At 44.4% G+C, this 26,860-nt stretch overlaps 3 protein-coding genes across 6 annotated transcripts; all 3 read right to left on the reverse strand.

The window, feature by feature from the left end:
* Positions 1-581: 581 nt before the first annotated feature.
* LOC103651552 (uncharacterized) lies at positions 582-2,083 on the reverse strand. 2 transcript variants are annotated; one of them, XM_020551196.3, is made up of 3 exons: positions 1,422-1,561; positions 954-1,315; positions 582-807 (listed from the first exon to the last, which is right to left on the reverse strand). In XM_020551196.3, exons 1-3 carry the CDS (start codon positions 1,483-1,485, stop codon positions 679-681), a joined length of 555 nt encoding a protein of 184 aa, XP_020406785.1. In that variant the 5' UTR covers positions 1,486-1,561; the 3' UTR covers positions 582-678. The 2 variants fall into 2 exon arrangements, with proteins under 2 accessions (XP_020406785.1, XP_020406784.1); XM_020551195.3 differs by having other exon boundaries at positions 630-807; positions 954-1,354; positions 1,465-2,083.
* A 19,392-nt stretch (positions 2,084-21,475) lies between these two features.
* LOC118471925 (uncharacterized) lies at positions 21,476-22,635 on the reverse strand. The gene is made up of 3 exons (XM_035966602.1): positions 22,345-22,635; positions 21,805-22,005; positions 21,476-21,672 (listed from the first exon to the last, which is right to left on the reverse strand). The coding sequence occupies exons 1-3, from the start codon at positions 22,633-22,635 to the stop codon at positions 21,550-21,552; spliced, it is 615 nt and encodes a 204-aa protein (XP_035822495.1). The 3' UTR covers positions 21,476-21,549.
* Positions 22,636-23,305: 670 nt separating this feature from the next.
* Positions 23,306-24,735, reverse strand: LOC103651550 (uncharacterized). Of its 3 annotated transcripts, XM_008677200.4 has the most exons (4): positions 24,399-24,735; positions 24,171-24,319; positions 23,657-24,060; positions 23,306-23,504 (listed from the first exon to the last, which is right to left on the reverse strand). In XM_008677200.4, exons 2-4 carry the CDS (start codon positions 24,265-24,267, stop codon positions 23,376-23,378), a joined length of 630 nt encoding a protein of 209 aa, XP_008675422.1. In that variant the 5' UTR covers positions 24,268-24,319; positions 24,399-24,735; the 3' UTR covers positions 23,306-23,375. The 3 variants fall into 3 exon arrangements, with proteins under 3 accessions (XP_008675422.1, XP_023157908.1, NP_001350761.1); XM_023302140.2 differs by having other exon boundaries at positions 24,128-24,622; NM_001363832.1 differs by having other exon boundaries at positions 23,307-23,504; positions 24,171-24,493.
* Positions 24,736-26,860: the final 2,125 nt, after the last annotated feature.

Below are 26,860 nucleotides of genomic sequence, written 5' to 3' on the forward strand. Positions count from 1 at the left end.
TCCTTCGGCTTGGACGCGTCTCTCGCTTACGATACCAAGTCCTTCTTCCATGAGCCCGTCACGCTTGGCTCCCTCCACGCCGCCATGCATGGTGTCTCCGTCGTATACTCCAGCGGCAATTTCAGCCCCTATGATGACACAGTCATCAACGTCGTGCCATGGGTCATCGCCGCCGTCGTCGTCGACAGGGACTTCCCCAACATCCTCACCCTTGGTAACAACGTTAGCTGAGGGGGCCGAGCCATGAGTCCACCACAAGCCAGCACGCTCTACTTGATGGTTGATGCTATACGTGCCACCTCCAACCCGTACGACACCGTCAAATGCGGACTTCACACCCTCGACCCAGTGAGGGGATCGCGTGCGAAAGCATGATTAATGAGGGAGGATTATCCAAATAAACTAGACCATTGGATTTGTGTGAGAAGAAAGAGAAAAAAGAGATTTTGACTGGTCTCATCCTTGGTTTTAAAGTTGTGAAGATTTTGGGTGCATTTATTTAAAAGTTTGAAGTGTTGCTTTATATAGAGGTAAAGATAGATTACCGGTAATGACTGAACAATATTTAGTTATTACCGGTAATTACTGAAGACGCTCTGATGAAGTTTTACTTAGGGTGACGAACAATATATATATTATTATGTGTATATATATATACATATTACATATATAAACATATTAGTAATTAATGTTTTTGCTACGTTTCACACGTGCCCTTCCAAAATGTCGTGACGCTCCTGCCCCCGTCGCAAACGACATGGCCTTCTGGTTCAGCCTTGACGTCTGGCGCACAACTTGCTGGATCCTCTGCATGCAGATCAAGAAACCAAGGCAGGCAGGCATCACAGTTATATGGGTATCCTATCCAATTAATTACAAGGTCAAAAAAATCCTCCTGGAAACAGAGAGATTACGGATGGGTTATTTTGAGCTGAATGAGTCATGCATCCAACCTTATCATCGCCGAAGAACTGCAGCTGAATTTTGTGCTGCTGCGTGTGGTGATGATGCAGCCTGCCGCCGATGAGAAAGACGCAGGCGGTGGCGGCTGCGACCCCAAACGAGCACAGCGCGCCGATCAGGGCTCCAACCTTATCGTCGCCGTCCTTCTTGATATCTTCTTCTTCCTCCTCCTCCTCTTGAGCAAACTTGCTGTCGGCGGTGACGGACTCCTCGGCATCAGGTCTCTGGATTGCCTTCTCTTCCTCGCCACCCTCAGAATTCATTATCGGATCGGCAACACTAGGCACGGCGGATTTGCAGGTCTCATCCAGCACGCCGATGCCCTTGCACTCGTCGTGCACGTCAACGTCTCCTGATGGGGGCAGCAGATCATGCTCGACTGTTTCTTTATCTGGAGTGTAAATTAAGACGGTCGTAATCAAAATTACATACGTGAAACAGCAAGTGATCATCCTTACCATCAAGATTCTTGCCGCCATGGCTCAGGGAGAAGCTCCTTACCATCAAGATTCTTGCCGCCATTGCTCAGGGAGAAGCTCCTGTGGTCTGGCAGGACCAGCTCCCAGTCCCAGTCCCACACATCCTGGCTTGCATCCATGGAGACACCTGCTGCTCTGCTCCTCCTCGTATTGCATTGCAAGCAGGCTGACAGCCTGATACAAAAGGGTGAGGTGAGGGCGGCTGCTAAAGTCCTGACTATTACAAATTAGCTGCAAATTGCTCAAGGGTGGAGGCTGCTAAAGTCCTGGCTGTTACTATGAGCGACTCCACGATAGTTCCTTGTAATTACGCCCCTAATTTTAAAAACCGACAGAAAATAGGTCCCAAACAAAATCCAAACATCCAACAGTGTGCGCTCTGCATTGTTTGACGCCGGCAACAACTACAAGGACATGCCGCTTTTCATTCTCTTCCCCGTATGCTTTGTTTATTCTCTGTCGTATGGCAGCATTCAACGGAAAACCGGCAGGATTTGGGTCTCTCGTCCAGCCATATCCATATCTGCCGATGGGGAGGGGCAGCTGGGTAGGAAAGGACGGCGCACCTGGGCGGAAGGAAGGTAGGGCGCGGTGTGTGTGATAATGAATCTTTGCTCTTTTTTAAAGCATGAGTTTGGTACGTCGTGGGTGGCAAGTTTATGGATGTTTTTATAGAGAGGGTCCACCACACTGACTTGCTACCGAGCCCTCGCATGTTGTCCAGCCGTTGCACTGTTACATGATCGTGTGCCGTCGCAACGCATGAAAATTGTACTAGTAATGTTGTATATTTGAGGTACAATTGGACATGCACCGTAATTTTTGACAAAAAAAAAGATTTAAAATGAGGCAACTATTTGAGTACCTTTTTAATTTTTTTTCTTGTAATTCAAGTTGGGACACTATTTTAAGGCACCGTTGAAGTTGATCTTATTATCTGCTAATTACTAAGGGATGACAATATTTTGAATGTTCAATGTTATGATTATTACGAAGTAATGGATATGTTAAAATTGTTGGATGTGTTATATTTCGTAACATTGAAATTCAGGGTGCGTTTGGCAGAGCTCCCACAACTGCACTTCCAGCGAGAATCACTCTCACGCAGCCAAACTGCAAAATTCTTGTGAGAGTAGAGTGAATATAGTCTACATTTTTCTACTAGAGAGTGTGAGCAAAGAAACTTGCCCCCCACCACTCCCAAACCAGTTACCCACTCTCCAACCCCTCAGGAATGATATCACAAACTGTTTGCCAAATGTTTTTTCGTCAAATAGATTCACTTTTGCTAGAGAATCACTCGAAATCACTCTACTAGAGAATAAGCTCTCAGAGCTAGAGAATCATGCAGCGGAAGAAATTACAATTTCTTTTAAGGGTTTGTAATTTTGACTTCAGAACAACAAGGGTAATTTCATCATTTTACCCAGTCCCTTTGGGTGAAAGTAACTGTGGAGTCACAGCGGTGGCATGATAGTGTAAAAATTGAATCAAAGTGGTATAAAAGAGATTAAGATGTTGGGACGAGGGTTGAACTAGACCTCGACCACTCTTGGCATCCAGCAAATAACCACAAACCAAACATGATCACAAGCGCATGGATCGAATGGTGTCCTCATCCCTAGAGACGACACAGTCAACAGAGGCAAAAGGGGGGCTGCATCAGCTTGAAGGCTTTGACTCGGCGTAGAGGCATACTCGTACTAAAGGGCACCAAAGAAGCGTGAAGGCCAACAACCCCTTCACGGCGAAAATTGGATGGCCTAGCCCACTGTTCCCGAAGACCTAGCGGCAGACGGAGCGAAGACCCCCAAGATGAAGACTCCTAGGACACAGGCGTGGAAGACTTGGAGCTGCGACGAACTGCCCCCAGGGGGTGGGCCTCATAGGCCCACCTATCAGCCTCCTTTGTGGGTACAATACCTAGTGTGTTTAGGCTAGAGGTGTTACTATTCCTACTATTTGGCAAGATGCTTTGGAGATCGATGTTCTCACGTCGAGTCTTACTTTGAGAAAATATATGTCAGTGTATGCTTGTCTTGATCTCCAAAATATGTGAGGCGTACATGTGCTTTTGGCTCGCTGAACCCGTCAAAAGGCAAAGGGGCATGTGTTGAACACCTAATTTGACAGGACCTATGAACGGTCCAGCACAGTAGCCAGACAGTACGCACCCTAGACAGTCCATGCGTGTTAGATCAATTTGGGTTGGAGTTCTGATTTCTTGCGAGATTCATCCGATTTCTTACGGGATTTTGTTGGAGTTCACATAGAAATGGGTCCAGACCCCTTCCCTTTATATATATAAAAAGGTACAACTGATTTGAAAACCTAATTTGATAGGCCCCATGGACGATCCGACATAGTAGGTCGAACGGTCTATGCAGTTCGCGCGTGTTAGCCTGGACCATCCGGGATTACATCAATTCAGGTTGGAATCCTGATTTCTTGCGAGATTCATCCGATTTCTTATGGGATTTTGTTAGAGTTCGCCTAGGAAAGGGACGACACCTCCTACTCATATATATATATATATATATATATATATATATATATATATATATATATATATATATATATATATATGGCAACGTATACTGTGTAAAAGTGCCCCATATGCTAACGTGTTAAAAAGTGTTAACAGCCTTTAGATCTAAAATCAACATATAATCTTAATCCCACCTCCTAATCTAGATATTTTTTCTAAAGAACCCCTCCTTTATCTAATGTTTCTATCTCCTCCAAACCGTTTACTATTCCAAACAGACACGCACATCTCAACAGCCACGGATGGTGCCACCTCCGTCCAACGCCGCTGGCCTACCTCGATCTTCTCCATCGCCTGCTACGGTCGACACAGCCCCGCCCCCATCTTCTCAGGTGTCTGCCATGGTCGACGCCGGCCTGCCCCAATCTTCACAGGCGCATGCCATGGTCGACGCCGACCTACCTCGATCTTCTACCACGCCTGCCATGGTCGACACAGCACGACCCCAATCTTCTCCGCCGCATGCCATGGTTGACGCCAACTCGCCTCGATCCTGTAGCTGTGATGCGATGGTTCACGCCGACCTACCTCAATCTTCTACCTGTGATGCCATGATTGACATTGATCCGCCCCAAACGAGCATAGCCCCATGGGTCCTGACCCCATCAAGCACAACCACATGGATCCCGTCCGCAGGAACCACACATCTCATTTCAACTTTTGGAACACCTAAAAAGAATACAGTCATGTCCCCCTTGATGGTGAGCAATTTTTTTACAAATTTAATTGTGGCATATCTCGACACGTTCTATGTGGCAATTAATTGATAATAACTTTTCAATGCTGTAGTATGCTACTCATGTTCCTGAAGTACATGAATCTATGAAGCCATTTGTTGGACAAATTTTTGAAAGATTGCAAGATGCAGAGGATTTTTATAGAAGATATGCAAAAGAGGCTCGTTTTGGAGTTCGTATTGGTCCACATACAGATTTGAATGGTGTTAGAAGATGGCAAAGATGGTTCTGTTCTAAACAGGGATATAGGTCTGAGAAAAAGGTAGACAGCAAACCGAAACGTATTCAAAAGATTTCTAGGTGTGGTTGTGAAGCAGTTCTAGCTGTCAAGGTGATTGAAGATAATAAGTTTCGGGTGGAGATATTTGTGGAATCACATACACATAGTCTTGTTTCACCAGACAAGGTCCACTTGATTAGGTCGAACAGAGAAGTTAATGAGAAGGCTAAGCGTGCATTAGTGGCATGCCACAAGGGAGGCATCGGTACAAGTGGGGCATACAGATATCTTCGTATTAGCGAAGGTGGATTTGAGAATGTGGGGTGCAACAAGAAGGATTTGCAAAACTATCATAAGCAGTTGAGAAGTTGTATCACATCATCAGATGCTCAAATGTTCATTGACAACGTTGCCTCAAAAAATGAATTAAATCCTACATTTTATTGTGACTATGTGGTTGATGAAAAGGGAAGGCTTGTACATGTTTTTTGGGCAGATCCCACATGCAGAAAGAATTTCTCACATTTCGGTGATCTTCTCTCATTTGATTCAACATACAACACCAACCACTACAACATGATATTCACACCATTCACAGGTATCAATCATCATAAGTCATGTGTTTTGTTTGGTGCTGCATTGTTAAGCAACGAGACAACTGAGGCATACACATGGTTGTTTCGTACGTTCTTGAGAGCAATGGGAGGGGTTGCACCACGATTCATCATAACAGATGAAGCCAATAGCATGAGGAATGCAATATCTATAGTGTTTCCTAGCAGCACACATAGATTATGCATGTGGCATATTTTGCAAAAGCTTCCTGCAAAGTTACCACCGCAAATGAGGGAAAACAAGTTACTTTATCAACGCATCAACTTATGTGTATGGGCATCTGAAACTCGAGAGGAATTTGAGCATCAATGGGCTTCTATTATTTCTGAATTTGGTTTACAAGGTCATGATTGGTTGAGAACCCGTTATGAAATCCGTGCATCATGGGTCCCAGTTTTCTTTAGACATGTGTTTTTAGCTGGAATCCTTAACACAACCTCAAGATCAGAAAGTACCAACTCATTTTTCAACCGTTTCATTGGTTACAAAAATACATTGGTTGAATTTTGGATCAGGTTTGTTAATGCAATTGATGAACAGAGGCATCAAGAATTGGAAAATGATAATGCCAGTCTGCATACATCACCCGTGTTGCAGACTAGTTGGGCATTAGAAAGGCATGGGAGTGAGGTGTTCACTTTCAATGTTTTCTCTGAACTACAAAAACAAATTATTAATGCTCGGGATAATTGTGTCATAGAGACAATTGTAAGCGAGGGAGACTACAAAATATCAACAGTTAATGATGAAAGAAAAAAGATGAGAGAGGTCTGTGTCAATATTACAACAAACGATGGGCACTGCGCTGTATGTTCTTTGAGATGTATGATATTCCTTGTTGCCATCTAATTCGTGTTTTACAATGTCCATCACTTAAAAATATTCCAGATCAGTTTGTTTTGAAGAGATGGACTAAACTAGTGACTAAGGATGATGTCTTCGATGGAGAGGGAAACATGTTGAAAGAAGTTCCAAAGGATGCTGTAGAAACAACTAATGCAAAGTTGGCATCTCAAATTAGAAGCAAGATTGAAGAATTAATTTACCGTGATGAAGGATCAAACAATGGGTTACAAACACTTCGGGATAGTATTGTTGCATTTGGTGAAGATCTTTCCATATTGCTACCGGAGAGAATGACAAGTCAAGTTCAAGAGATCGAGTCCTTTGTTGGTTGTTCAATCCCTAGCCATGTTATTATACAGCCACCTAATGAAGTCAAATCTGTGGGTAGGTGCAAATGAATAAAACCTGGTCAGAAAGTAAAGAAGCTCGGTGACAATGTGGAGAAGAAACAGAAAGTTCCTCGTATGTGCAGGTGTTGCAAGCAAGTAGACTATCATGATGCTCGAAATTGTCCTTTAAAGAATAATCCAACCCAGTGATGAATATCATGTTCATAGATCAAGAGTCATCAGCTAGCACAGTTCAGAGCCCAGGGATGAATATCATGTTCATGTGCATATATGGGTAAAATAGAACGCTGATGAGTTCAGATAGCAGTCCTCTGGTTCAGATAGCACATTGTACAGATGGAATTTAGGCCATGTAAAGTTGTGTTTTTTGAACTACTGTAGCAACTCATCAGGCGCTCAAAAAATGACAGCCCTGAATCTTTGTACATGGTTGCTTGCTTGAGATATTGATTCTGCAATATATGTTTTCAAAACTTCATTTTTTTTCTTAAAAAATATTCATCAGTTGAGAATATGAAAGGATTCCTTCAAAAATACTTGTGTATCAAGCATCTGATGATCCTGTATATAGTGGGTACAGGGTAGCTGTTGATGCATCAGCATAGGAAGAAACCGTGGTTTGTGCTTGTTCCATATTCAACAATCAACAGTCTGCCATGTGTATTTTGATGAATATGATTAGCTAATTTCTAGTATGTTTTCAGCTTGGCTTTGCTATATGGGAGCCATCCCATGGGCCTTACAAAACAATGAACTATCCTTGGAGGAGCTTCACCAAAGTTAGTGGAGCATTGAGGCACTGTTCCTTTGCTGTAATGGCATTACATGGTTGCATTCTTTCAGAAATTCAGGTTTGTCCATTTAATGTCAACAACAAACTGTTGAGATTCTTCATTTTTTCTAAACAAATATATTATGGACATTAGGCACCACCAGAAAGCAGAAGAGTATTTTCTGCAGAGATTCAAAGAGTGGGACAGGAAGGAGCTAAAGTATTGCGTGAGCTTGGAAGCAGAGTTAAGACAATGACCAAGCTGAGTTCTTCAGGTATTCTGTTCGAAGTGCACATGGCAGCTGAAGAGCTGCAAAAAAAGATTGATGAGAAGTCATATCTTCTGGTGAACACTAAAAGATGGGATGCTAGCAAGCAAGCTCAAGGAATCAAAGAAGTTGTAAATGGTACCCGTGCTGTGGAAACGGAAAACAAGAACAAAGAAAACAAGGATGATGGCACCAGTGCTGTCGAAAAAGAAAACAAAGCCAAAGAAAACAACAATGGAGGGCTGGAACCTACCATAGTTGATCAAACTTTAGTACATCAGTCAAAGAGCTTTCTTGCAAATTCATTTCTGAGCAGGTATGATTCAGCGTCAACAATTGACGGTTTCACAAGAAATCCTTTTACACAGGATAAACACGTTTCAGAGAAACGCAAAGGCAAAACTGCAGTCAGATAACTGCTAATGCTTTCGCCTAGGCTGGACCAAATAACCTGGTACTACTTGTTGTTGCTTTGGTTTTCTTCAGTATTGGTGGTGGAGTGGTGACTCAACCTAATAACTGGTAGCACACTGAGAACATCGGGGCGGGTCGACGTCAAGCATGGCAAGCGTCGAAGAAGATTGTGATGGAATGGTGTTGACCATGGCAGCTTTCGGAGAGGATCGGGCCAGACTGGCAGCGATCAACGGATTGACGTTCGATGGAGGCAACATCAACGGGAGAGACGGGCCAGCGGCGTTAGACGTGCCACCATTCGTGGCTGCTAAGGAAATGTGCATGTTTGTTTGGAAAAGAAAATTGTCCGGGGATAGAAACATCAGAGAGAGGAGGGGTTCTTTAGAAAAAGATCTAGATTAGAAGGTGGGATTAAGATTATCCGTTGGTTTTGGATCTAAAGGCTGTTAACACTTTTTAACACGTTAGCACAGGAGGTGCTTTTACACAGTATACATTGCCTATATATATATATATATATATATATATATATATATATATATATATATATATATATATATATAAAGGGGTACAACTGAGTGAAACACAATCATTCAAACCAAACACCAATATCTTTTATTTACTTTCTTGTTCTTAGGTTAGATCTAGCTTTACCCCTAGTTGTAGCTTCCCAACCCTAATCTTCACCTGTCTTCGGTTCTACTTCGACATGTGGCGCTTTGGGTGGTCTGATTCTACATAGCAACCCTAGAGCCCCTCCTCCTTCAGGGCTTGTTCGGTTCTATCCCAATCCATATGGATTGAGGGGGATTGAGAGGGTTTCAACCCTAGTAAGTCAAAATCTCTCCCAATTCGTATCAATCCCCTCCAATCCATATTGATTGAAAATAACCGAACAAGGGTCTGTCACACCTAGATTTAGGAGGCCAAACGCGGACGCGATTCACATGTGTGCTAGGATCAAGGGTGGAGACGGCTGCTAAGTGTGGAGGCTGCTAAATTCATGGCTATTACTTTGAGCAACTCCACGATAGTTCCTTGTAATTGCGCCCCTAATTTTAAAAACGGACAGAAAATAGGTCCCAAACAAAATCCTAACATCCAACAGTGTGCGCTCTGCATTGTTTGACGCCGGCAACAACTACAATGACATGCCGCTTTTTATTCTCTTCCGTATGCTTTGTTTATTCTCTGTCGTATACTCGTATGGCAGCATTCAACGGAAAACCGGCAGGATTTGGGTCTCTCTCGTCCAACCATATCCATATCTGCCAATGGGGAGGGGCAGCTGGTAGGAAGGACGTGAAAGGGAAATGTGCCCTTGGGCCATTTCTATGTATTTTGGTGATTGAGTGCCAACACATGTGCTTAATTGGGAATTTATGTACATGGATGAACAAGGTGAAAATCATGAAGTAAAGGTATGTTTCTAAAGCCTTAGTACATTGGTTTTAAGTACTAATATATTTGTCTAAGTGTTAGAAACAGAAAGAAGAAGAATAGAGAAAAGGAGAAGGGACTTGGCTGTGTGCTGCCAAGATCCAGCTCGGTCTGGAGCACCGGACTGTCCGGTGTGCACCGGACAGTGTCCGGTGCGCCAGGCTGGCGCGACTCGAACTGGCCGCTCTCGGGAAATTGGCCGGCGGCGTACGGCTAAAATTCACCGGACTGTCCGGTGTGCACCGGACTGTCCGGTGAGCCAACGGTCGGCCGCGCAATCCGCGCGGGACACGTGGCCGAGCCAACGGTCGGAAGACGGCACCGGACTGTCCGGTGTGCACCGGACATGTCCGGTGCGCCAACAGCGCCAGATCTGCCAACGGTCTGCAACGGTCGTCTTCGCCGTTTAAGGAAACAAATCGGGCACCGGACAGTGTCCGGTGTGCACCGGACTGTCCGGTGCCCCCGACGACAGAAGGCAAGGATGGCCTTCCGGATTTGCTCTCAACGGCTCCTAGCTGCCTTGGGGCTATAAAAGGAGCCCCTAGGCGCATGGAGGAGACACACAAGCAACCTTTGAGCATTCTTGATCATCCACACTAAGTCTCTGCGCATTTGTTTGTGTTTCTAAGTGATTCGAGCTCTGTTCTAAGTGAGAACTCTGAGATAGTCTTGTGAGCTCGATTCTTGGCCGTGTGTGTGCGCTTTTGCTGTGGATTTGTGTGTGTTGCTTCCCTTCCTTACTCTGTGTTTCATTTGTGATCATATACTTGTAAGGGCAAGAGACTCCAATTTGTGGAGATTCCTTGCAAACGGGATAGTGAAAGGAAAACAAAACACCGTGGTATTCAAGTGGGTCTTTGGACCGCTTGAGAGGGGTTGATTGCAACCCTCGTCCGTTGGGACGCCACAACGTGGAGTAGGCAAGCGTTGGTCTTGGCCGAACCACGGGATAAAACCACTGTGTCACTCTGTGCTTGATTCTCTTGTGGTACTGTGTTTTGTTGAGACTTCACCTTAGCCACTTGGCAATAATCGTGCTAACACTTAACAAGTTTTTGTGGCTTAAGTTTGAAGTTTTTACAGGATCACCTATTCACCCCCCCCCCTCTAGGTGCTCTCAATTGGTATCAGAGCCGTTCTCTTCACAAAGGGACTAACCGCCCGAAGAGATGGATCCTAAGGGGAAGGGTATAGTGATCAACGACAAAGAGAAGGAATCCTTCGTCAACGAGCCGAAGGACGATAAGCCTACCGACTCCGGCTCGGGCCAAAGACGGAAGGAAGGAAGGAAGAAGAAGACCAGGCGCATCAAGGAGATCGTCTACTACGACAGCGACGAGTCTACTTCTTCCCAAAAGGACGAGGACCACAACGACTACGAGAGAAGAAAACCGGTTAATTCGAACTTTTCTTTTGATTACTCTCGTATTCCGCAAAGTTCACATTCTCATTTGCTCTCCATTCCACTCGGCAAGCCCCCACACTTTGATGGAGAGGACTACGGATTTTGGAGCCACAAAATGTGTAGTCACCTATTCTCTCTCCATCCTAGTATATGGGAGATTGTAGAGAGTGGAATGCATTTTGATAGTTCGGATAGTCCCATGTTCATTAATGAACAAATTCATAAGAATGCACAAGCTACTACTGTTCTTCTAGCTTCCTTGTGCAGGAATGAATACCATAAGGTGAGCGGCTTGGATAACGCCAAGCAAATCTGGGACACCCTCAAGATTTCTCATGAGGGGAACGACGTCACCTTACTCACCAAGATGGAGTTGGTGGAGGGCGAGCTTGGACGGTTCGCAATGATAAGGGGCGAGGAGCCAACGCAAACATACAATCGGCTCAAGACCCTTATCAACAAGATAAGAAGCTACGGGAGCACGCGATGGACGGACCACGACGTCGTCCGCCTAATGCTAAGGTCATTTACCGTTCTTGATCCTCACTTGGTGAACAATATACGTGAAAATCCCAGGTACACCAAGATGTCGCCCGAAGAAGTTCTTGGGAAATTTGTTAGCGGGCGAATGATGATCAAGGAGGCGAGATATGTGGACGACGCCTTGAATGGTCCGATCAACGAGCCGCAACCTCTCGCTCTCAAGGCAACACGAAGCAAGGAGGCGCTACTCAGCAAGGTGGCGCAAATTGAGGCGGCCGGTCTTAATGAAGAAGAAATGGCCCTCATTATCAAGAGATTCAAGACGGTGCTAAAGGGTCGCAATGGACAGCCGAGCAAGACTAAGACCAAGGGGAAGCGATCATGCTTCAAATGCGGTAAGCTTGGTCATTTTATTGCTAACTGTCCTGATAATGATAGTGACCAGGAAAAGGGGAACAAGAGAGAAAAGAAGAAGCATTACAAGAAGGCAAAGGGCGAGGCGCATCTAGGCAAGGAGTGGGACTCGGATTGCTCCTCGTCCGACTCCGACAATGAAGGACTCGCCGCCACCGCCTTCAACAAATCAACCCTCTTCCCCAACGAGCGTCACACATGCCTTATGGCAAGAGAGAAGAAGGTATGTACTCGCAACTCTACCTATGCTTCTTCAAGTGAGGACGAATCTAGTGATGAGGATGAAGTAGATTATTCATGTTTGTTCAAGGGCTTAGATAGATCTAAGATAGACAAAATTAATGAATTAATTGATGCCTTGAATGAAAAGAATATACTTTTAGAAAAGCAGGAGGATTTATTGTATGATGAACATGATAAATTTGTAGAGGCACAAAAATCATATGCTTTAGAAGTAAAAAGAAATGAAATGCTTTCTTATGAACTATCTACTTGTCATGAAACCATTTCTACTTTACAAGGTGTTAACAATGATTTAAATGCTAAGTTAGAAGTAGCAAATAAATCTAATTCTTGTGTAGAACATGTTAAGATTTGCACTAGGTGTAAGGATTTCGATGTTGATGCCTGTAGTGAACATCTAGTTTTAATTTCCAAATTAAATGAGGAAGTGGCTAGTCTTAATGCCCAACTTAAGACTAGCAAGAATGAAGTTGATAAAATAAAATTTGCAAGGGATGCCTATACGGTTGGTAGACACCCCTCAATTAAGGATGGTCTTGGCTTCAAGAGAGAGGCCAAGAACTTAACAAGCCATAAGGCTCCCATCTTCGTCAAGGAGAAAGGGAAGGTCCCTATGGCTAGTAATGCTAAAAAGAACCATGCTTTTATGTATTATGATAGGAGAAATGCTAGAAATGCTTATAATGATTTTGATTCACATGTTTATGATTCTCATGCCATGTTTGCCTCTAGTTCTTCTTATAAGCATGATAGGGATATGCCTAGGAGAAATATTGCTCATGTGCCTAGAAAGAATGTTATTCATGCTCCTAGGAAAGTAGTGAATGAACCTTCTATAATTTATTGTGCTTTAAACACTTCCTTTGCTATTTGTAGAAAGGATAGGAAAATAGTTGCTAGGAAGTTAGGGGCAAAATGCAAGGGAGACAGGACTTGCATTTGGGTCCCTAAGGACATTTGTGCTAACCTTGCAGGACCCAACATGAGTTGGGTACCTAAGACCCAAGCCTAAATTTGCCTTGCAGGTTTATGCATCCGGGGGTTCAAGCTGGATTATTGACAGCGGATGCACAAACCATATGACGGGGGAGAAGAAGATGTTCACCTCCTACGTCAAAAATAAGGATTCCCAAGATTCAATTATATTCGGTGATGGGAATCAAGGCAAGGTAAAAGGGTTAGGTAAAATTGCAATTTCTAATGAGCACTCTATCTCTAATGTGTTTTTAGTAGAGTCACTAGGATATAATTTACTATCTGTTAGTCAATTGTGCAATATGGGATATAACTGTCTGTTTACAAATATAGATGTGTCTGTCTTTAGAAGAAGTGATGGTTCACTAGCTTTTAAGGGTGTATTAGACGGCAAACTTTATTTAGTTGATTTTGCAAAAGAAGAGGCCGGTCTAGATGCATGCTTAATGGCTAAGACTTGCATGGGCTGGCTGTGGCATCGCCGCTTAGCACATGTGGGGATGAAGAACCTTCACAAGCTTCTAAAGGGAGAACACGTGATAGGTCTAACCAATGTTCAATTCGAAAAAGATAGACCTTGTGCAGCTTGTCAAGCAGGGAAACAGGTGGGAGGAGCGCATCACAGCAAGAATGTGATGACCACTTCAAGACCCCTGGAGCTGCTGCATATGGACCTCTTCGGACCCGTCGCCTATCTAAGCATAGGGGGAAGTAAGTATGGTCTAGTTATTGTTGATGACTTTTCCCGCTTCACTTGGGTGTTCTTTTTGCAGGATAAGTCTGAAACCCAAGGGACCCTCAAGCGCTTCCTCAGGAAAGCTCAAAATGAGTTTGAGCTCAAAGTGAAAAAGATAAGGAGCGACAACGGGTCCGAGTTCAAGAACCTTCAAGTGGAGGAGTTCCTTGAAGAGGAAGGGATCAAGCACGAGTTCTCCGCTCCCTACACACCACAGCAAAATGGTGTGGTAGAGAGGAAGAACAGGACGCTCATCGACATGGCAAGGACGATGCTAGGAGAGTTCAAGACCCCCGAGTGCTTTTGGACGGAAGCCGTTAACACTGCTTGCCACGCCATCAACAGGGTCTACCTTCATCGCCTCCTTAAGAAGACGTCGTATGAGCTACTAACCGGTAACAAACCCAATGTATCGTACTTTCGTGTATTTGGGAGTAAATGCTACATTCTAGTGAAGAAGGGTAGAAATTCTAAGTTTGCTCCCAAAGCTGTAGAAGGGTTTTTATTAGGTTATGACTCAAATACAAAGGCGTATAGAGTCTTCAACAAATCATCGGGTTTGGTTGAAGTCTCTAGCGACGTTGTATTTGATGAGACTAATGGCTCTCCAAGAGAGCAAGTTGTTGATTGTGATGATGTAGATGAAGAAGATGTTCCGACGGCCGCTATACGGACCATGGCGATTGGAGAAATACGGCCACAGGAACAAGATGAACGAGATCAACCTTCTTCCTCAACTATGGTGCATTCCCCAACCAAAGATGACGAACAGGTACACCAAGTGGAGGCGCTTGATCAAGGGGGAGCACAAGATGATCAAGTGACGGAGGAAGAAGCGCAACCGGCACCTCCAACCCAAGTTCGAGCGATGATTCAAAGGGATCATCCCGTCGACCAAATTCTGGGTGACATTAGCAAGGGAGTAACTACTCGATCTCGATTAGTTAATTTTTGTGAGCATTACTCCTTTGTCTCTTCTATTGAGCCTTTCAGGGTAGAAGAGGCCTTGCTAGATCCGGACTGGGTGTTGGCCATGCAAGAGGAGTTAAACAATTTCAAGCGCAATGAAGTTTGGACACTGGTGCCTCGTCCGAAGCAAAATGTTGTGGGAACCAAGTGGGTGTTCCGCAACAAACAGGACGAGCACGGGGTGGTGACGAGAAACAAGGCTCGACTTGTGGCAAAAGGTTATGCCCAAGTCGCAGGTTTGGATTTCGAGGAGACTTTTGCTCCTGTGGCTAGGCTAGAATCAATTCGTATCTTGCTAGCATATGCCGCTCACCATTCTTTCAGGTTGTTTCAAATGGATGTGAAGAGCGCCTTCCTCAACGGGCCAATCAAGGAGGAGGTGTACGTGGAGCAACCCCCTGGCTTCGAGGATGAACGGTACCCCGACCATGTGTGTAAGCTCTCTAAGGCGCTCTATGGACTTAAGCAAGCCCCAAGAGCATGGTATGAATGCCTTAGAGACTTTTTACTTGCTAATGCTTTCAAGGTTGGGAAGGCCGATCCAACTCTTTTTACAAAGACATGTGATGGTGATTTGTTTGTGTGCCAAATTTATGTCGATGACATAATATTTGGTTCTACTAACCAAAAGTCTTGTGAAGAGTTTAGCAGGGTGATGACGCAGAAATTCGAGATGTCGATGATGGGCGAGTTGAACTACTTCCTTGGGTTCCAAGTGAAGCAACTCAAGGAAGGCACCTTCATCTCCCAAACGAAGTACACGCAAGATCTGCTAAAGCGGTTTGGGATGAAGGACGCCAAGCCCGCAAAGACGCCAATGGGGACCGACGGACACACCGACCTCAACAAAGGAGGTAAGTCCGTTGATCAAAAAGCATACCGGTCAATGATAGGTTCGTTGCTTTACTTATGTGCTAGTAGACCGGATATTATGCTTAGCGTGTGCATGTGTGCTAGATTTCAATCCGATCCTAAGGAGTGTCACTTAGTGGCGGTGAAGCGAATTCTTAGATATTTGGTTGCTACGCCTTGCTTCGGGCTCTGGTATCCAAAGGGGTCTACCTTTGACTTAGTTGGATACTCAGACTCCGACTATGCTGGATGTAAGGTCGATAGGAAGAGTACATCGGGGACGTGCCAATTCTTAGGAAGGTCCCTGGTGTCATGGAACTCTAAGAAACAAACATCCGTTGCCCTATCCACCGCTGAGGCCGAGTACGTTGCCGCAGGTCAGTGTTGCGCGCAACTACTTTGGATGAGGCAAACTCTCCGGGACTTTGGCTACAATCTGAGCAAAGTCCCACTCCTATGTGACAATGAGAGTGCTATCCGCATGGCGGAGAATCCTGTTGAACACAGCCGCACAAAGCACATAGACATCCGGCATCACTTTTTGAGAGACCACCAGCAAAAGGGAGATATCGAAGTGTTTCATGTTAGCACCGAGAACCAGCTAGCCGATATCTTTACCAAGCCTCTAGATGAGAAGACCTTTTGCAGGCTGCGTAGTGAGCTAAATGTCTTAGATTCGCGGAACTTGGATTGAATTGTAGCATACATGTGTTTATGCATTTGATCAGGTTCATTCTGCATTTTGTTGCTTATTGTGGTGCTCAAGTTGTACAAACCCTCCCTGGACCTCACAAGTCCGTTGCAAAGTGATGCACATGTTTAGGGGGAGATGTGTTACAACTTGACCCTTTGAGACTAACCTTGTGCTTGAGTTTGATAATTTAGTCTCGAAGGAGGATTGAAAGGGAAAAGGTGGACTTGGACCATGAAAGACTTCCACTGCACTCCGATGAGAGGGTAACTAATTCCAAGTTCATCTCATGAAATCTTATTGCCATTTGCTCTTAATTGAAGACTTTGGTGAGGCAATGAGGTTAAAAGGCCAAGATTGATCCCGTTTTGGTGCTTGATGCCAAAGGGGGAGAAAATAAAGGCCAAAGCGATAAATGGATCAGCTACCACTTGAGAGATTTTGAAAATAGTAGAATAGAGTTTTTGTTGTGTCAAAAGCTTTTATTGTCTCTCTTGTCAAAAGTTGGCTTCTTGTGGGGAGAAGTATTGATTATGGGAAATAGGGGGAGTTTTTGAAATCTTTGATCAATCTCTTTTGGAATGACTCTCTTTATACTTCAACATGTGTGTTTGACTTAGAGATAGAGATTTGAGTTTGATTTGCAAAAACAAACCAAGTGGTGGCAAAGGATGATCCATATATGCCAAAATTGAATAAAACTTAAATTTATTTTATTTGAAGTGAGTTTGCACTTGTTCTAGTTGCTTTATGTTGTGTTGGCATAAATCACCAAAAAGGGGGAGATTGAAAGGGAAATGTGCCCTTGGGCCATTTCTATGTATTTTGGTGATTGAGTGCCAACACATGTGCTTAATTGGGAATTTATGTACATGGATGAACAAGGTGAAAATCATGAAGTAAAGGTATGTTTCTAAAGCCTTAGTACATTGGTTTTAAGTACTAATATATTTGTCTAAGTGTTAGAAACAGAAAGAAGAAGAATAGAGAAAAGGAGAAGGGACTTGGCTGTGTGCTGCCAAGATCCAGCTCGGTCTGGAGCACCGGACTGTCCGGTGTGCACCGGACAGTGTCCGGTGCGCCAGGCTGGCGCGACTCGAACTGGCCGCTCTCGGGAAATTGGCCGGCGGCGTACGGCTAAAATTCACCGGACTGTCCGGTGTGCACCGGACTGTCCGGTGAGCCAACGGTCGGCCAGGGCCAACGGTCGGCCGCGCAATCCGCGCGGGACACGTGGCCGAGCCAACGGTCGGAAGACGGCACCGGACTGTCCGGTGTGCACCGGACATGTCCGGTGCGCCAACAGCGCCAGATCTGCCAAAGGTCTGCAACGGTCGTCTTCGCCGTTTAAGGAAACAAATCGGGCACCGGACAGTGTCCGGTGTGCACCGGACTGTCCGGTGCCCCCGACGACAGAAGGCAAGGATGGCCTTCCGGATTTGCTCTCAACGGCTCCTAGCTGCCTTGGGGCTATAAAAGGAGCCCCTAGGCGCATGGAGGAGACACACAAGCAACCTTTGAGCATTCTTGATCATCCACACTAAGTCTCTGCGCATTTGTTTGTGTTTCTAAGTGATTCGAGCTCTGTTCTAAGTGAGAACTCTGAGATAGTCTTGTGAGCTCGATTCTTGGCCGTGTGTGTGCGCTTTTGCTGTGGATTTGTGTGTGTTGCTTCCCTTCCTTACTCTGTGTTTCATTTGTGATCATATACTTGTAAGGGCAAGAGACTCCAATTTGTGGAGATTCCTTGCAAACGGGATAGTGAAAGGAAAACAAAACACCGTGGTATTCAAGTGGGTCTTTGGACCGCTTGAGAGGGGTTGATTGCAACCCTCGTCCGTTGGGACGCCACAACGTGGAGTAGGCAAGCGTTGGTCTTGGCCGAACCACGGGATAAAACCACTGTGTCACTCTGTGCTTGATTCTCTTGTGGTACTGTGTTTTGTTGAGACTTCACCTTAGCCACTTGGCAATAATCGTGCTAACACTTAACAAGTTTTTGTGGCTTAAGTTTGAAGTTTTTACAGGATCACCTATTCACCCCCCCCCCCCCCTCTAGGTGCTCTCAGGACGGCGCACCTGGGACAGAAAGAGGGGTGGTTAGCGTGAAATTTCTCGGTAGGGCGCGGTGGGATTCTACAGTGCAGGCTCAAATCTTTGCTATTTTTTAAAGCATGAGTTTTATGTATCATGTGTCGTGCGTGACACATCAAACGTGTTCCTTCATTCCTTCTCTAGCAATGGGGCATAATAAACCATTTAAGCCCAACCATTCTTTTTAACTTGTATCTTTCTTGGCTTTTGGAAAGAATAAAGTGTAGTTTTGCTTTTATCAGTGTAATATCTAGAATGTGAATCACATGTCCGCCTTGATATTTAATTTTTATAGATATTTTTGTGGAGATGGTCCACCACACTTGGCCTTGCATGTCGCCTAGCCGTTGTATTGTTACACGATTGTGTGTCGTTGTATCGTGTGGAAATTTTACTAGTAATGTTGTATTTTTGATATACAATTGGACGTGCACTATATTTTTTAAAAAAATAAATGAGGCAACGGTTGGAGTACCTTATTTAGTTTTCTTTCCTTATAATTCAAGTTGGAACACCTTTAAGGCATTGTTGAAGTTAATATAATTATCTGCTAATTACTAAGACATTATTTTAAATCTCCTTTTAGTGCTTCTTCCCCTGTCAACTTTAGTCATTATCTTTCTCTCTTCTCGTTGCTATCGCGCCTTAGGATTCCACTATACACGGGTGCCTCTAGCCGTTGGACATGTCTAAACCATCTCAATTGATGTTGGACATTCTTTTCTTCAATTGTTGCTACCCCTAGCCTATCACGTATATCATCATTCCGAATTCGATCTCTTCTTATATGGCTATAAATCTAAAGCAACATGCGCCTTTTCACAATATTTAACCGTTGACCATGTCGTCTTTTTTAGACCAACATTATGTACCGTACAACATAGCAGGTCTAACTGTTTTCCAATAGGACTTGCCTTTAGGTGTGTGCATGATATAAATAAGAGTGAATTCTCTTATTTCTCTGTAATTTTATCCAATATCTTATTTGCTATTGTAAATGTTCTAGTCCCTTCTATGCCTCTCAGATATAATTATTATTATTTCATGTCGCCGTCTTTAGTCCATAGTTATTTTGACCTTGACGGATAGGATAGAATGACACAATTAACTTGAAGGTCAAGGTAAAATGATGAAACTAACTATATAACTCTGGAGTCAAAATTATAATCCTCTAAATGACATTCTTACAAAATTGTAATCACTTAAATGTCACTCTTACAAGATTTAATATATCTAGTAATAATTAGTAATTTTGACATTTTCAATAATTAGTAATAATTGAACATTAGTCGCCGCCCCTGTTATGCTCTTTTTAGTCGTCTCTTTGATTAATATACTCCCTCCGTTTCAATTTATAATTCATTTGACTTTTTACACCAAGTTTAACCGGCTCATCTTATTTAAATAATAATAATATATTATTGTTATTATTATTTGTTATGTCGTTGAGCATATAATATGCTTTAAGTGTGGCTTTGAATTTTCCCCCAAAATTTTTAATAAGATCAGCCGGTCAAATTTGATAATATGTGTTGTTCGTTTTGATATAATCATTGTGCACTATTATTTTGTCGAATAATTTATATAGCATCGCAACGCATGTGCATTGTACTAGTAATTAATAAGATACAAGTGTTGTTCGCAAGAAACTCCATGCTTGTTTACTCACAAGCAAGCAGGTAATCGAAGTGGATGATGCAAGTTATTGAAGTCCAATTTAAGTTCTATGAAGATAAAAAAAAGCTTGCTGCATTGAATACGAGAATGTCATTGAAGTTCTTATTTAAAGAGCACTAAAAGAATAATATTTTGGAAGAAGATTATGTAAACGATGCAATATTTAGTCATTATTATATTATTATGTGGGGTTGCTATTTTTCATCCTAGGTGAAGTTTCACACAACCAGCAATTAAACTGAACATTTTTCCAGTAACTAGTAAAAAAATGTTCATCCAATACTAAGACATGATGCCTAGGTGCCAGCCCACTAGAAGAACTCCTACCATGACTCTGTGAAGCACGGTTTTGCCTGCAACCCCAAGATCATCGGCGCCTGGTTCTTCAACAAAGAAATGCTACTCAGCAAAACGACCATGGCGCTAACTGGGCGTGCGACACCGAGGGCCACGACACCCACACGCTGTCCATCACAGTCGACAGCTCCGTGCCCCGTGCCAGCCTCTTCGGATACGCCACTGTCACCGCCAAAAGTGGCACGCCAAGGACGCGTGTCGCGGCCTAGAAGGTCTGCTGGTCGGCGGAGTGCATTGCCGCCGCCGGCGTCCTCGTGGGCTTCGAGTCTACCATCTATGACGGTACTGATGTCATCTTCGTCTCCTTCGGCCAGGACACGTCTCTCGCTGACGATACAAAGTCCTTCTTCCATGAGCCCGTCACGCTTGGCTCCCTCCACGCCGCCATCCATAATGTCTCCGCCGTATACTCCAGCGACAATTCCAGCCCCTATGATGACACAGTCATCAACGCCGCGCCATGGGTCATCACCGTCGTCGCCGCCACCATCAACAGGGACTTCCCCAACATCCTCACCCTTGGCAACAGCGTGAGCTGAGGGGGCCGAGCCTTGAGTCCACCACGAGCCAGCGCGCTCTACTTGATGGTTGATGCCACCTCTAACCCGTACGACACATTCAAATGTGGACTTGACACCCTCGACCCTATGAGGGGATCGCGGGCGAAAGCATGATTAATGAGGGAGGATTATCCAAATAAACTAGACCATTGGATTTGAGTGAGAAGAAAGAGAAAGAAGAGATTTTGACTTGTCTCATCCTTGGTTTTATAGTTCTGATGATTCTGGGTGCATTTATTTAAAAGTTTGAAGTGATGTTTTATATAGAGGTAAAGATAGATTACCAGTAATGACTGAACAATATTTAGTTATTACCTGTAATTACTGAAGACGGTCTAATGAAGTTTTACTTAGGGTGACAAACAGCATATATATTATTATGTGTATATATATATATATATATATATATATTACATATATATACATATTAGTAATTAATGTTTTTTGCTACGTTTTACACGTGGCCTTCCAAAATGTCGTGACGCTCCTGCCCCCATCGCAAACGACATGGCCTTCTGGTTCAGCCTTGACGTCTGGCGGACAACTTGCTGGATCCTCTGCATGCAGATCAAGAAACCAAGACAGTTATATCGGTATCCTATCCAATTAATTACAAGGTCAAAAAATCCTCCTCGAAACAGAGAGATTACGGATGGGTTATTTTGAGCTGAATGAGTCATGCATCCAACCTTATCATCGCCGAAGAACTGCAGCTGAATTTTGTGCTGCTGCGTGTGGTGATGATGCAGCCTGCCGCCGATGAGAAAGACGCAGGCGGTGGCGGCTGCGACCCCAAACGAGCACAGCGCGCCGATCAGGGCTCCAACCTTATCGTCGCCGTCCTTTTTGATATCTTCTTCCTCCCCCTCCTCCTCCTCCTCTTGAGCAAACTTAAGTGAGTATGCACAAAGAAAAGGGAAAACACTTAATTCCCAAAACGCTTTTATGTAAATCCATGTATTTTTTGCCTTATATAAATTTTAGGGCTTTACAATATACCTAGTTATATTATTATGTGGGCAGTGCTATTTTTCATCCTAGGTGAAGTTTCACACAGCCAACAATTAAATTGAACGTTTTTCGAGTAACTAGTAAAAAATGTTTATCCAATACTAAGACGTGACTGTCGACAGCTCCTACCATGACTCCGTGAAGCACGGTTTTGCCTGCAACCGCAAGATCATCGGCGTCTAGTTCTTCAACAAAGAAATGCTACTCAGCAAACCGACCATGGCGCTAACTGGACATGTGACACCGAGGGCCACGACACCCACACGCTCTCCATCACTGTCGACAGCTACGTGCCCCGTGCCAGCCTCTTCGGATACGCCACTGTCACAGCCAAAAGCGGCACACCACGGACGCGTGTCGCGGCCTAGAAGGTCTGCTAGTCGGTGGAGTGAGTTGCCGATGCCGGCGTCTTCGTGGGCTTCGAGTCCGCCATCCATGACGGTACTGAGGTCATCTTCGTCTCCTTCGGCCAGGACGCGTCTCTCGCTGATACCAAGTCCTTCTTCCATGAGCTCGTCATGCTTGGCTCCCTCCACGCCGCCATCTATGGTGTCTCCGTCGTATACTCTAGCGGCAATTCCAGCCTCTATGATGACACAGTCATCAACGCCGTGCCATGGGTCATCACCGTCGCTGCTGTCACCGTCGACAGGGACTTCCCCAACATCCTCACCCTTGGCAACAACGTTAGCTGAGAGGGCAGAGCCCTAAGTCCACCACGAGCCAGCGCGCTCTACTTGATGGTTGATGCTACCCGTGCCACCTCCAACCCGTACGGCACTGTCAAATGCGGACTTGACACCCTCGACCCTATGAGGGGATCGCAGGCGAAAGCATGATTAATGAGGGAGGATTATCCAAATAAACTAGACCATTGGATTTGTGTGAGAAGAAAGAGAAAGAAGAGATTTTGACTAGTCTCATCCTTGGTTTTAAAGTTGTGATGATTTTGGGTGCATTTATTTAAAAGTTTGAAGTGTTGCTTTATATAGAGGTAAAGATAGATTACCGGTAATGACTGAACAATATTTAGTTATTACCGGTAATTACTGAAGACGCTCTGATGCTCTGATGAAGTTTTACTTAGGGCTAGTTTGGAAACCCTAATTTCCCACGGGATTCTCATTTTCCCAAGGGAAAATGAACTAATTTCCCTTGGGAAATGAGAATAAACTAGCCCTTAGGGTGACGAACAACATATATATTATTATGTGTATATATATATATACATATTACATATATATACATATTAGTAATTAATGTTTTTGCTACGTTTTACACGTGCCCTTCCAAAATGTCGTGACGCTCCTGCCCCCATCGCAAACGACATGGCCTTCTGGTTCAGCCTTGACGTCTGGCGCACAACTTGCTGGATGCTCTGCATGCAGATCAAGAAACCAAGTCAGGCAGGCATCAAAGTTATCAGTATCACGGTATCCTATCCAATTAATTACAAGGTCGAAGAAAATCCTCCTGGAAAAGAGAGATTACGGATGGGTTATTTTGAGTTGAATGAGCCATGCATCCAACCTTATCATCGCCGAAGAACTGCAGCTGAATTTTGTGCTGCTGCATGTGGTGATGATGCAGCCTGCCGCCGATGAGAAAGACGCAGGCGGTGGCGGCTGCGACCCCAAACGAGCACAGCGCGCCGATCAGGGCTCCAACCTTATCGTTGCCGTCCTTCTTGATATCTTCTTCCTCCTCCTCCTCTTCTTGAGCAAAGTTGCTGTCGGTGGTGACGGACTCCTCGGCATCAGGGCTCTGGATCGCCTTCTCTTCCTTGCCACCCTCAGAAGCCATAATCGGATCGGCAACACTAGGCACGGCGGATTTGCAGGTCTCATCCAGCACGACGCCGATGCCCTTGCAGTCGTCGTGCACGTCAACGTCTCCTGACGGTGGCAGCAGATAATGCTCCTCTGTTTCTTTATCTGGAGTGCAATTTAAGACGGTCGTAATCAAAATTACATACGTGAAACAACAAGTGATCATCCTTACCATCAAGATTCTTGCCGCCATGGATCAGGGAGAAGCTCCTTACCATCAAGATTCTTGCTGCCATGGCTCGTGGAGAAGCTCCTGTGATCTGGCATGACCACCTCCCAGTCCCAGTCCCACACATCCTGGCTCGCATCCATGGAGAGACCTGCTCTGCTCCTCCTCGTATTGCATTGCAAGCAAGCTGATAGCCTGATACATAAGGGCGAGGTGAGGGCGGCTGCTAAAGTCCTGACTATTACAAATTAGCTGCAAATTGCTCAAGTGTTACTATGAGCAACTCCACGATAGTTCCTTGTAATTGCGCCCCTAATTTTAAAAAGGGACAGGTCCCAAACAAAATCCTAACATCCAACAGTGTGCGCTCTGCATTGTTTGACGCCGGCAACAACTACAAGGACATGCCGCCTTTCATTCTCTTCCGTATGCTTTGTTTATTCTATGGGCGTGTTCGGCTGGCTACAAGCCGACACTGTTGCAGCTGTTTGGACTGCTGCAGCTGCAATCCATAGAGAGAAAAATACTGTAGAAGCCGCAGCCGCAGCCGGATTGCAGCCGCAGCAAGCCGCAGCGAACAAGCCGTATGTCGTATGGCAGCATTCAACGGAAAACTGGCAGGATTTGGGTCTGTGTCGTCCAACTATATCCATATCTGCCGATGGGGAGGGGCAGCAGGCAGCTGGGTAGGAAAGGACGGCGCACCTGGGTGGAACTGTGGAAGGAAGGGTGATTAGCGTGAAGTTTCTGGGTAGGGCGCGCTGTGATAATGAATCTTTGCTCTTTTTTTAAAGCATGAGTTTGGTACGTCGTGGGTGATGCGTGACGCGTTCAACGTAATCCTTCATTCCTTCGCTCCTTTTTTAACAATGGGTCGCAATAAACTATTTAAGTCCAACGATACTCTTTAACTTATGTCTTTCTGGCAACAACGGCTATGCAAGCAGTGCTTTTATGCAAGTATGCAAGCAAAACATCTGATCTATTAGATTACGATCCAACCACAGATACAATTATGGTTTGTTAGAAGTTTTTTTTATAAAGATTATTGAGCTGGCGGTGGAAGGGTTTAAGTGTTAAATGTGCCTTACGGTTGGATCACGATCTAATGGATCATATTGTTTGCTTGCACAGAAGCACTGTTTGCATAGCAGTCGTTGTCTGTCTTTCTTGGCTTTTAGCTAAAATATAGTTTTGTTTTTATCAGTTTAGTATCTAGAATTTGAATCATATGACGGTTTTGATATTGAATTTTTTATGGATATTTTTATGAAGATGGTTCACCACACTGACTTGCTACCGTGCCCTCGCATGTTGCCCATCCGTTGAATTGTTACATGATCGTGTGTCATCGCAACACACGAAAATTATACTAGTAATGTTGTATATTTGGGATACAATTGGACATGCACCGTAATTTTTGACAAAAAAGATTTAAAATGAGGCAACTGTTGGAGTATCTTTTTAGTTTTCTTTTCTTGTAATTCAAGTTGGAACACTATTTTAAGGCACCGTTGAACTTGATCTTATTATCTGCTAATTACTAAGGGATGACAATATTTTGACTGTTCAATGTCATGATTATTACGAAGTACTGGATATGTTAAAATTGTTGGACGTGTTAAATTTCGTAAGACTGAAATTCAGGGAGCGTTTGGCAGAGCTCCCGCAACTCCACTTCCAGCGAGAATCATTCCCGCGCAGCCAAATTGCAAAATTCTTGTGAGAGTAGAGTGAATATAGTCTACATTGTGTACTAGAGAGTGGGAGCAAAGAAACTTGCCCCCCCACTCCCAAACCAGTTACCAATTCTCCAACCCCTCATAAATGACTTCACAAACTGTTTGCCAAATGTTTTTTCATCAAATAGATTCACTCTTGCTAGAGAATCACTCGAAATCACTCTACTATAGAATAAGCTCTCGGAGCTAGAGAATCATGCAGCGAAAGAAATTACAATTTCTTTTAAGGGTTTGTAATTTTGACTTCAGAACAACAAGGGTAATTTCATCATTTTACCCGGTCCCTTTGGGTGAAAGTAACTGTGGAGTTACAGCGATGGCATGATAGTGGAAAAATTGAATCTGAGTGGTATAAAAGAGATTAAGATGTTGGGACGAGGGCTGAACTAGACCTCGATAACTCTTGACATCCAACAACTAACCACAAACCAAACATGATCACAAGCGCATCGATCGAATGGTGTCCTCATCCCTAGAGACGACGCAGTCAACAGGGGCAAAAGGGGGCTGCACCAGCTCGAAGGCTTTGACTCGGCGTAGAGGCATACTCGTACTAAAGGGCACCAAAGAAGCATGAAGGCCAACAACCCCTTCACGACGAAAATTGGATGGACTAGCCCACTGTTCCCGAAGACCGAGCGATAGACGGAGCGAAGACCCCCAAGACGAAGTCTCCTAGGACGCAGGCGTGGAAGACTTGGAGCTGCCCCCATGGGGTGGCCCTCATAGGCCCACCTATCAGCCTCCTTTGTGGGTACAATACCTAGTGTGTTTAGGCTAGAGGTATTACTATTCCTACTATTTAGCAAGATGCTTTGGAGATCGATGTTCTCACGTCGAGTCTTACTTTGAGAAAATATATGTTAGCGTATGCTTGTCTTGATCTCCAAAATATGTGAGGCGTACATGTGCTTTTGGCTCGCTGAACCCGTCAAAAGGCAAAGGGGCATGTGTTGAACACCTAATTTGACAGGACCTATGAACGGTCCAGCGT

This window comes from Zea mays, chromosome 3 (assembly GCF_902167145.1).
Source record: "Zea mays cultivar B73 chromosome 3, Zm-B73-REFERENCE-NAM-5.0, whole genome shotgun sequence".
NCBI classification, from domain to species: domain Eukaryota; kingdom Viridiplantae; phylum Streptophyta; class Magnoliopsida; order Poales; family Poaceae; genus Zea; species Zea mays.

Excerpts from the sequence above, each read along its gene's own strand:
- LOC103651552 (XM_020551195.3), bottom strand. The coding sequence starts at position 1,561 with ATGGATGCAAGCCAGGATGTGTGGGACTGGGACTGGGAGCTGGTCCTG. Across the intron at positions 1,355-1,464 it reads TGGCGGCAAGAATCTTGATG|ATAAAGAAACAGTCGAGCAT; the intron begins GTAAGGAGCTTC and ends TTTACACTCCAG. Across the intron at positions 808-953 it reads AGTTCTTCGGCGATGATAAG|AGGATCCAGCAAGTTGTGCG; the intron begins GTTGGATGCATG and ends ATCTGCATGCAG.
- LOC118471925 (XM_035966602.1), bottom strand. The coding sequence starts at position 22,635 with ATGGAAGAAGGACTTGGTATCAGCGAGAGACGCGTCCTGGCCGAAGGA. Across the intron at positions 22,006-22,344 it reads CATGTCCAGTTAGCGCCATG|TTTGCTCAAGAGGAGGAGGA; the intron begins GTCGGTTTGCTG and ends TACTCACTTAAG. Across the intron at positions 21,673-21,804 it reads AGTTCTTCGGCGATGATAAG|AGGATCCAGCAAGTTGTCCG; the intron begins GTTGGATGCATG and ends ATCTGCATGCAG.
- LOC103651550 (XM_023302140.2), bottom strand. The coding sequence starts at position 24,263 with ATGCGAGCCAGGATGTGTGGGACTGGGACTGGGAGGTGGTCATGCCAG. Across the intron at positions 24,061-24,127 it reads TGGCGGCAAGAATCTTGATG|ATAAAGAAACAGAGGAGCAT; the intron begins GTAAGGATGATC and ends ATTGCACTCCAG. Across the intron at positions 23,505-23,656 it reads AGTTCTTCGGCGATGATAAG|AGCATCCAGCAAGTTGTGCG; the intron begins GTTGGATGCATG and ends ATCTGCATGCAG.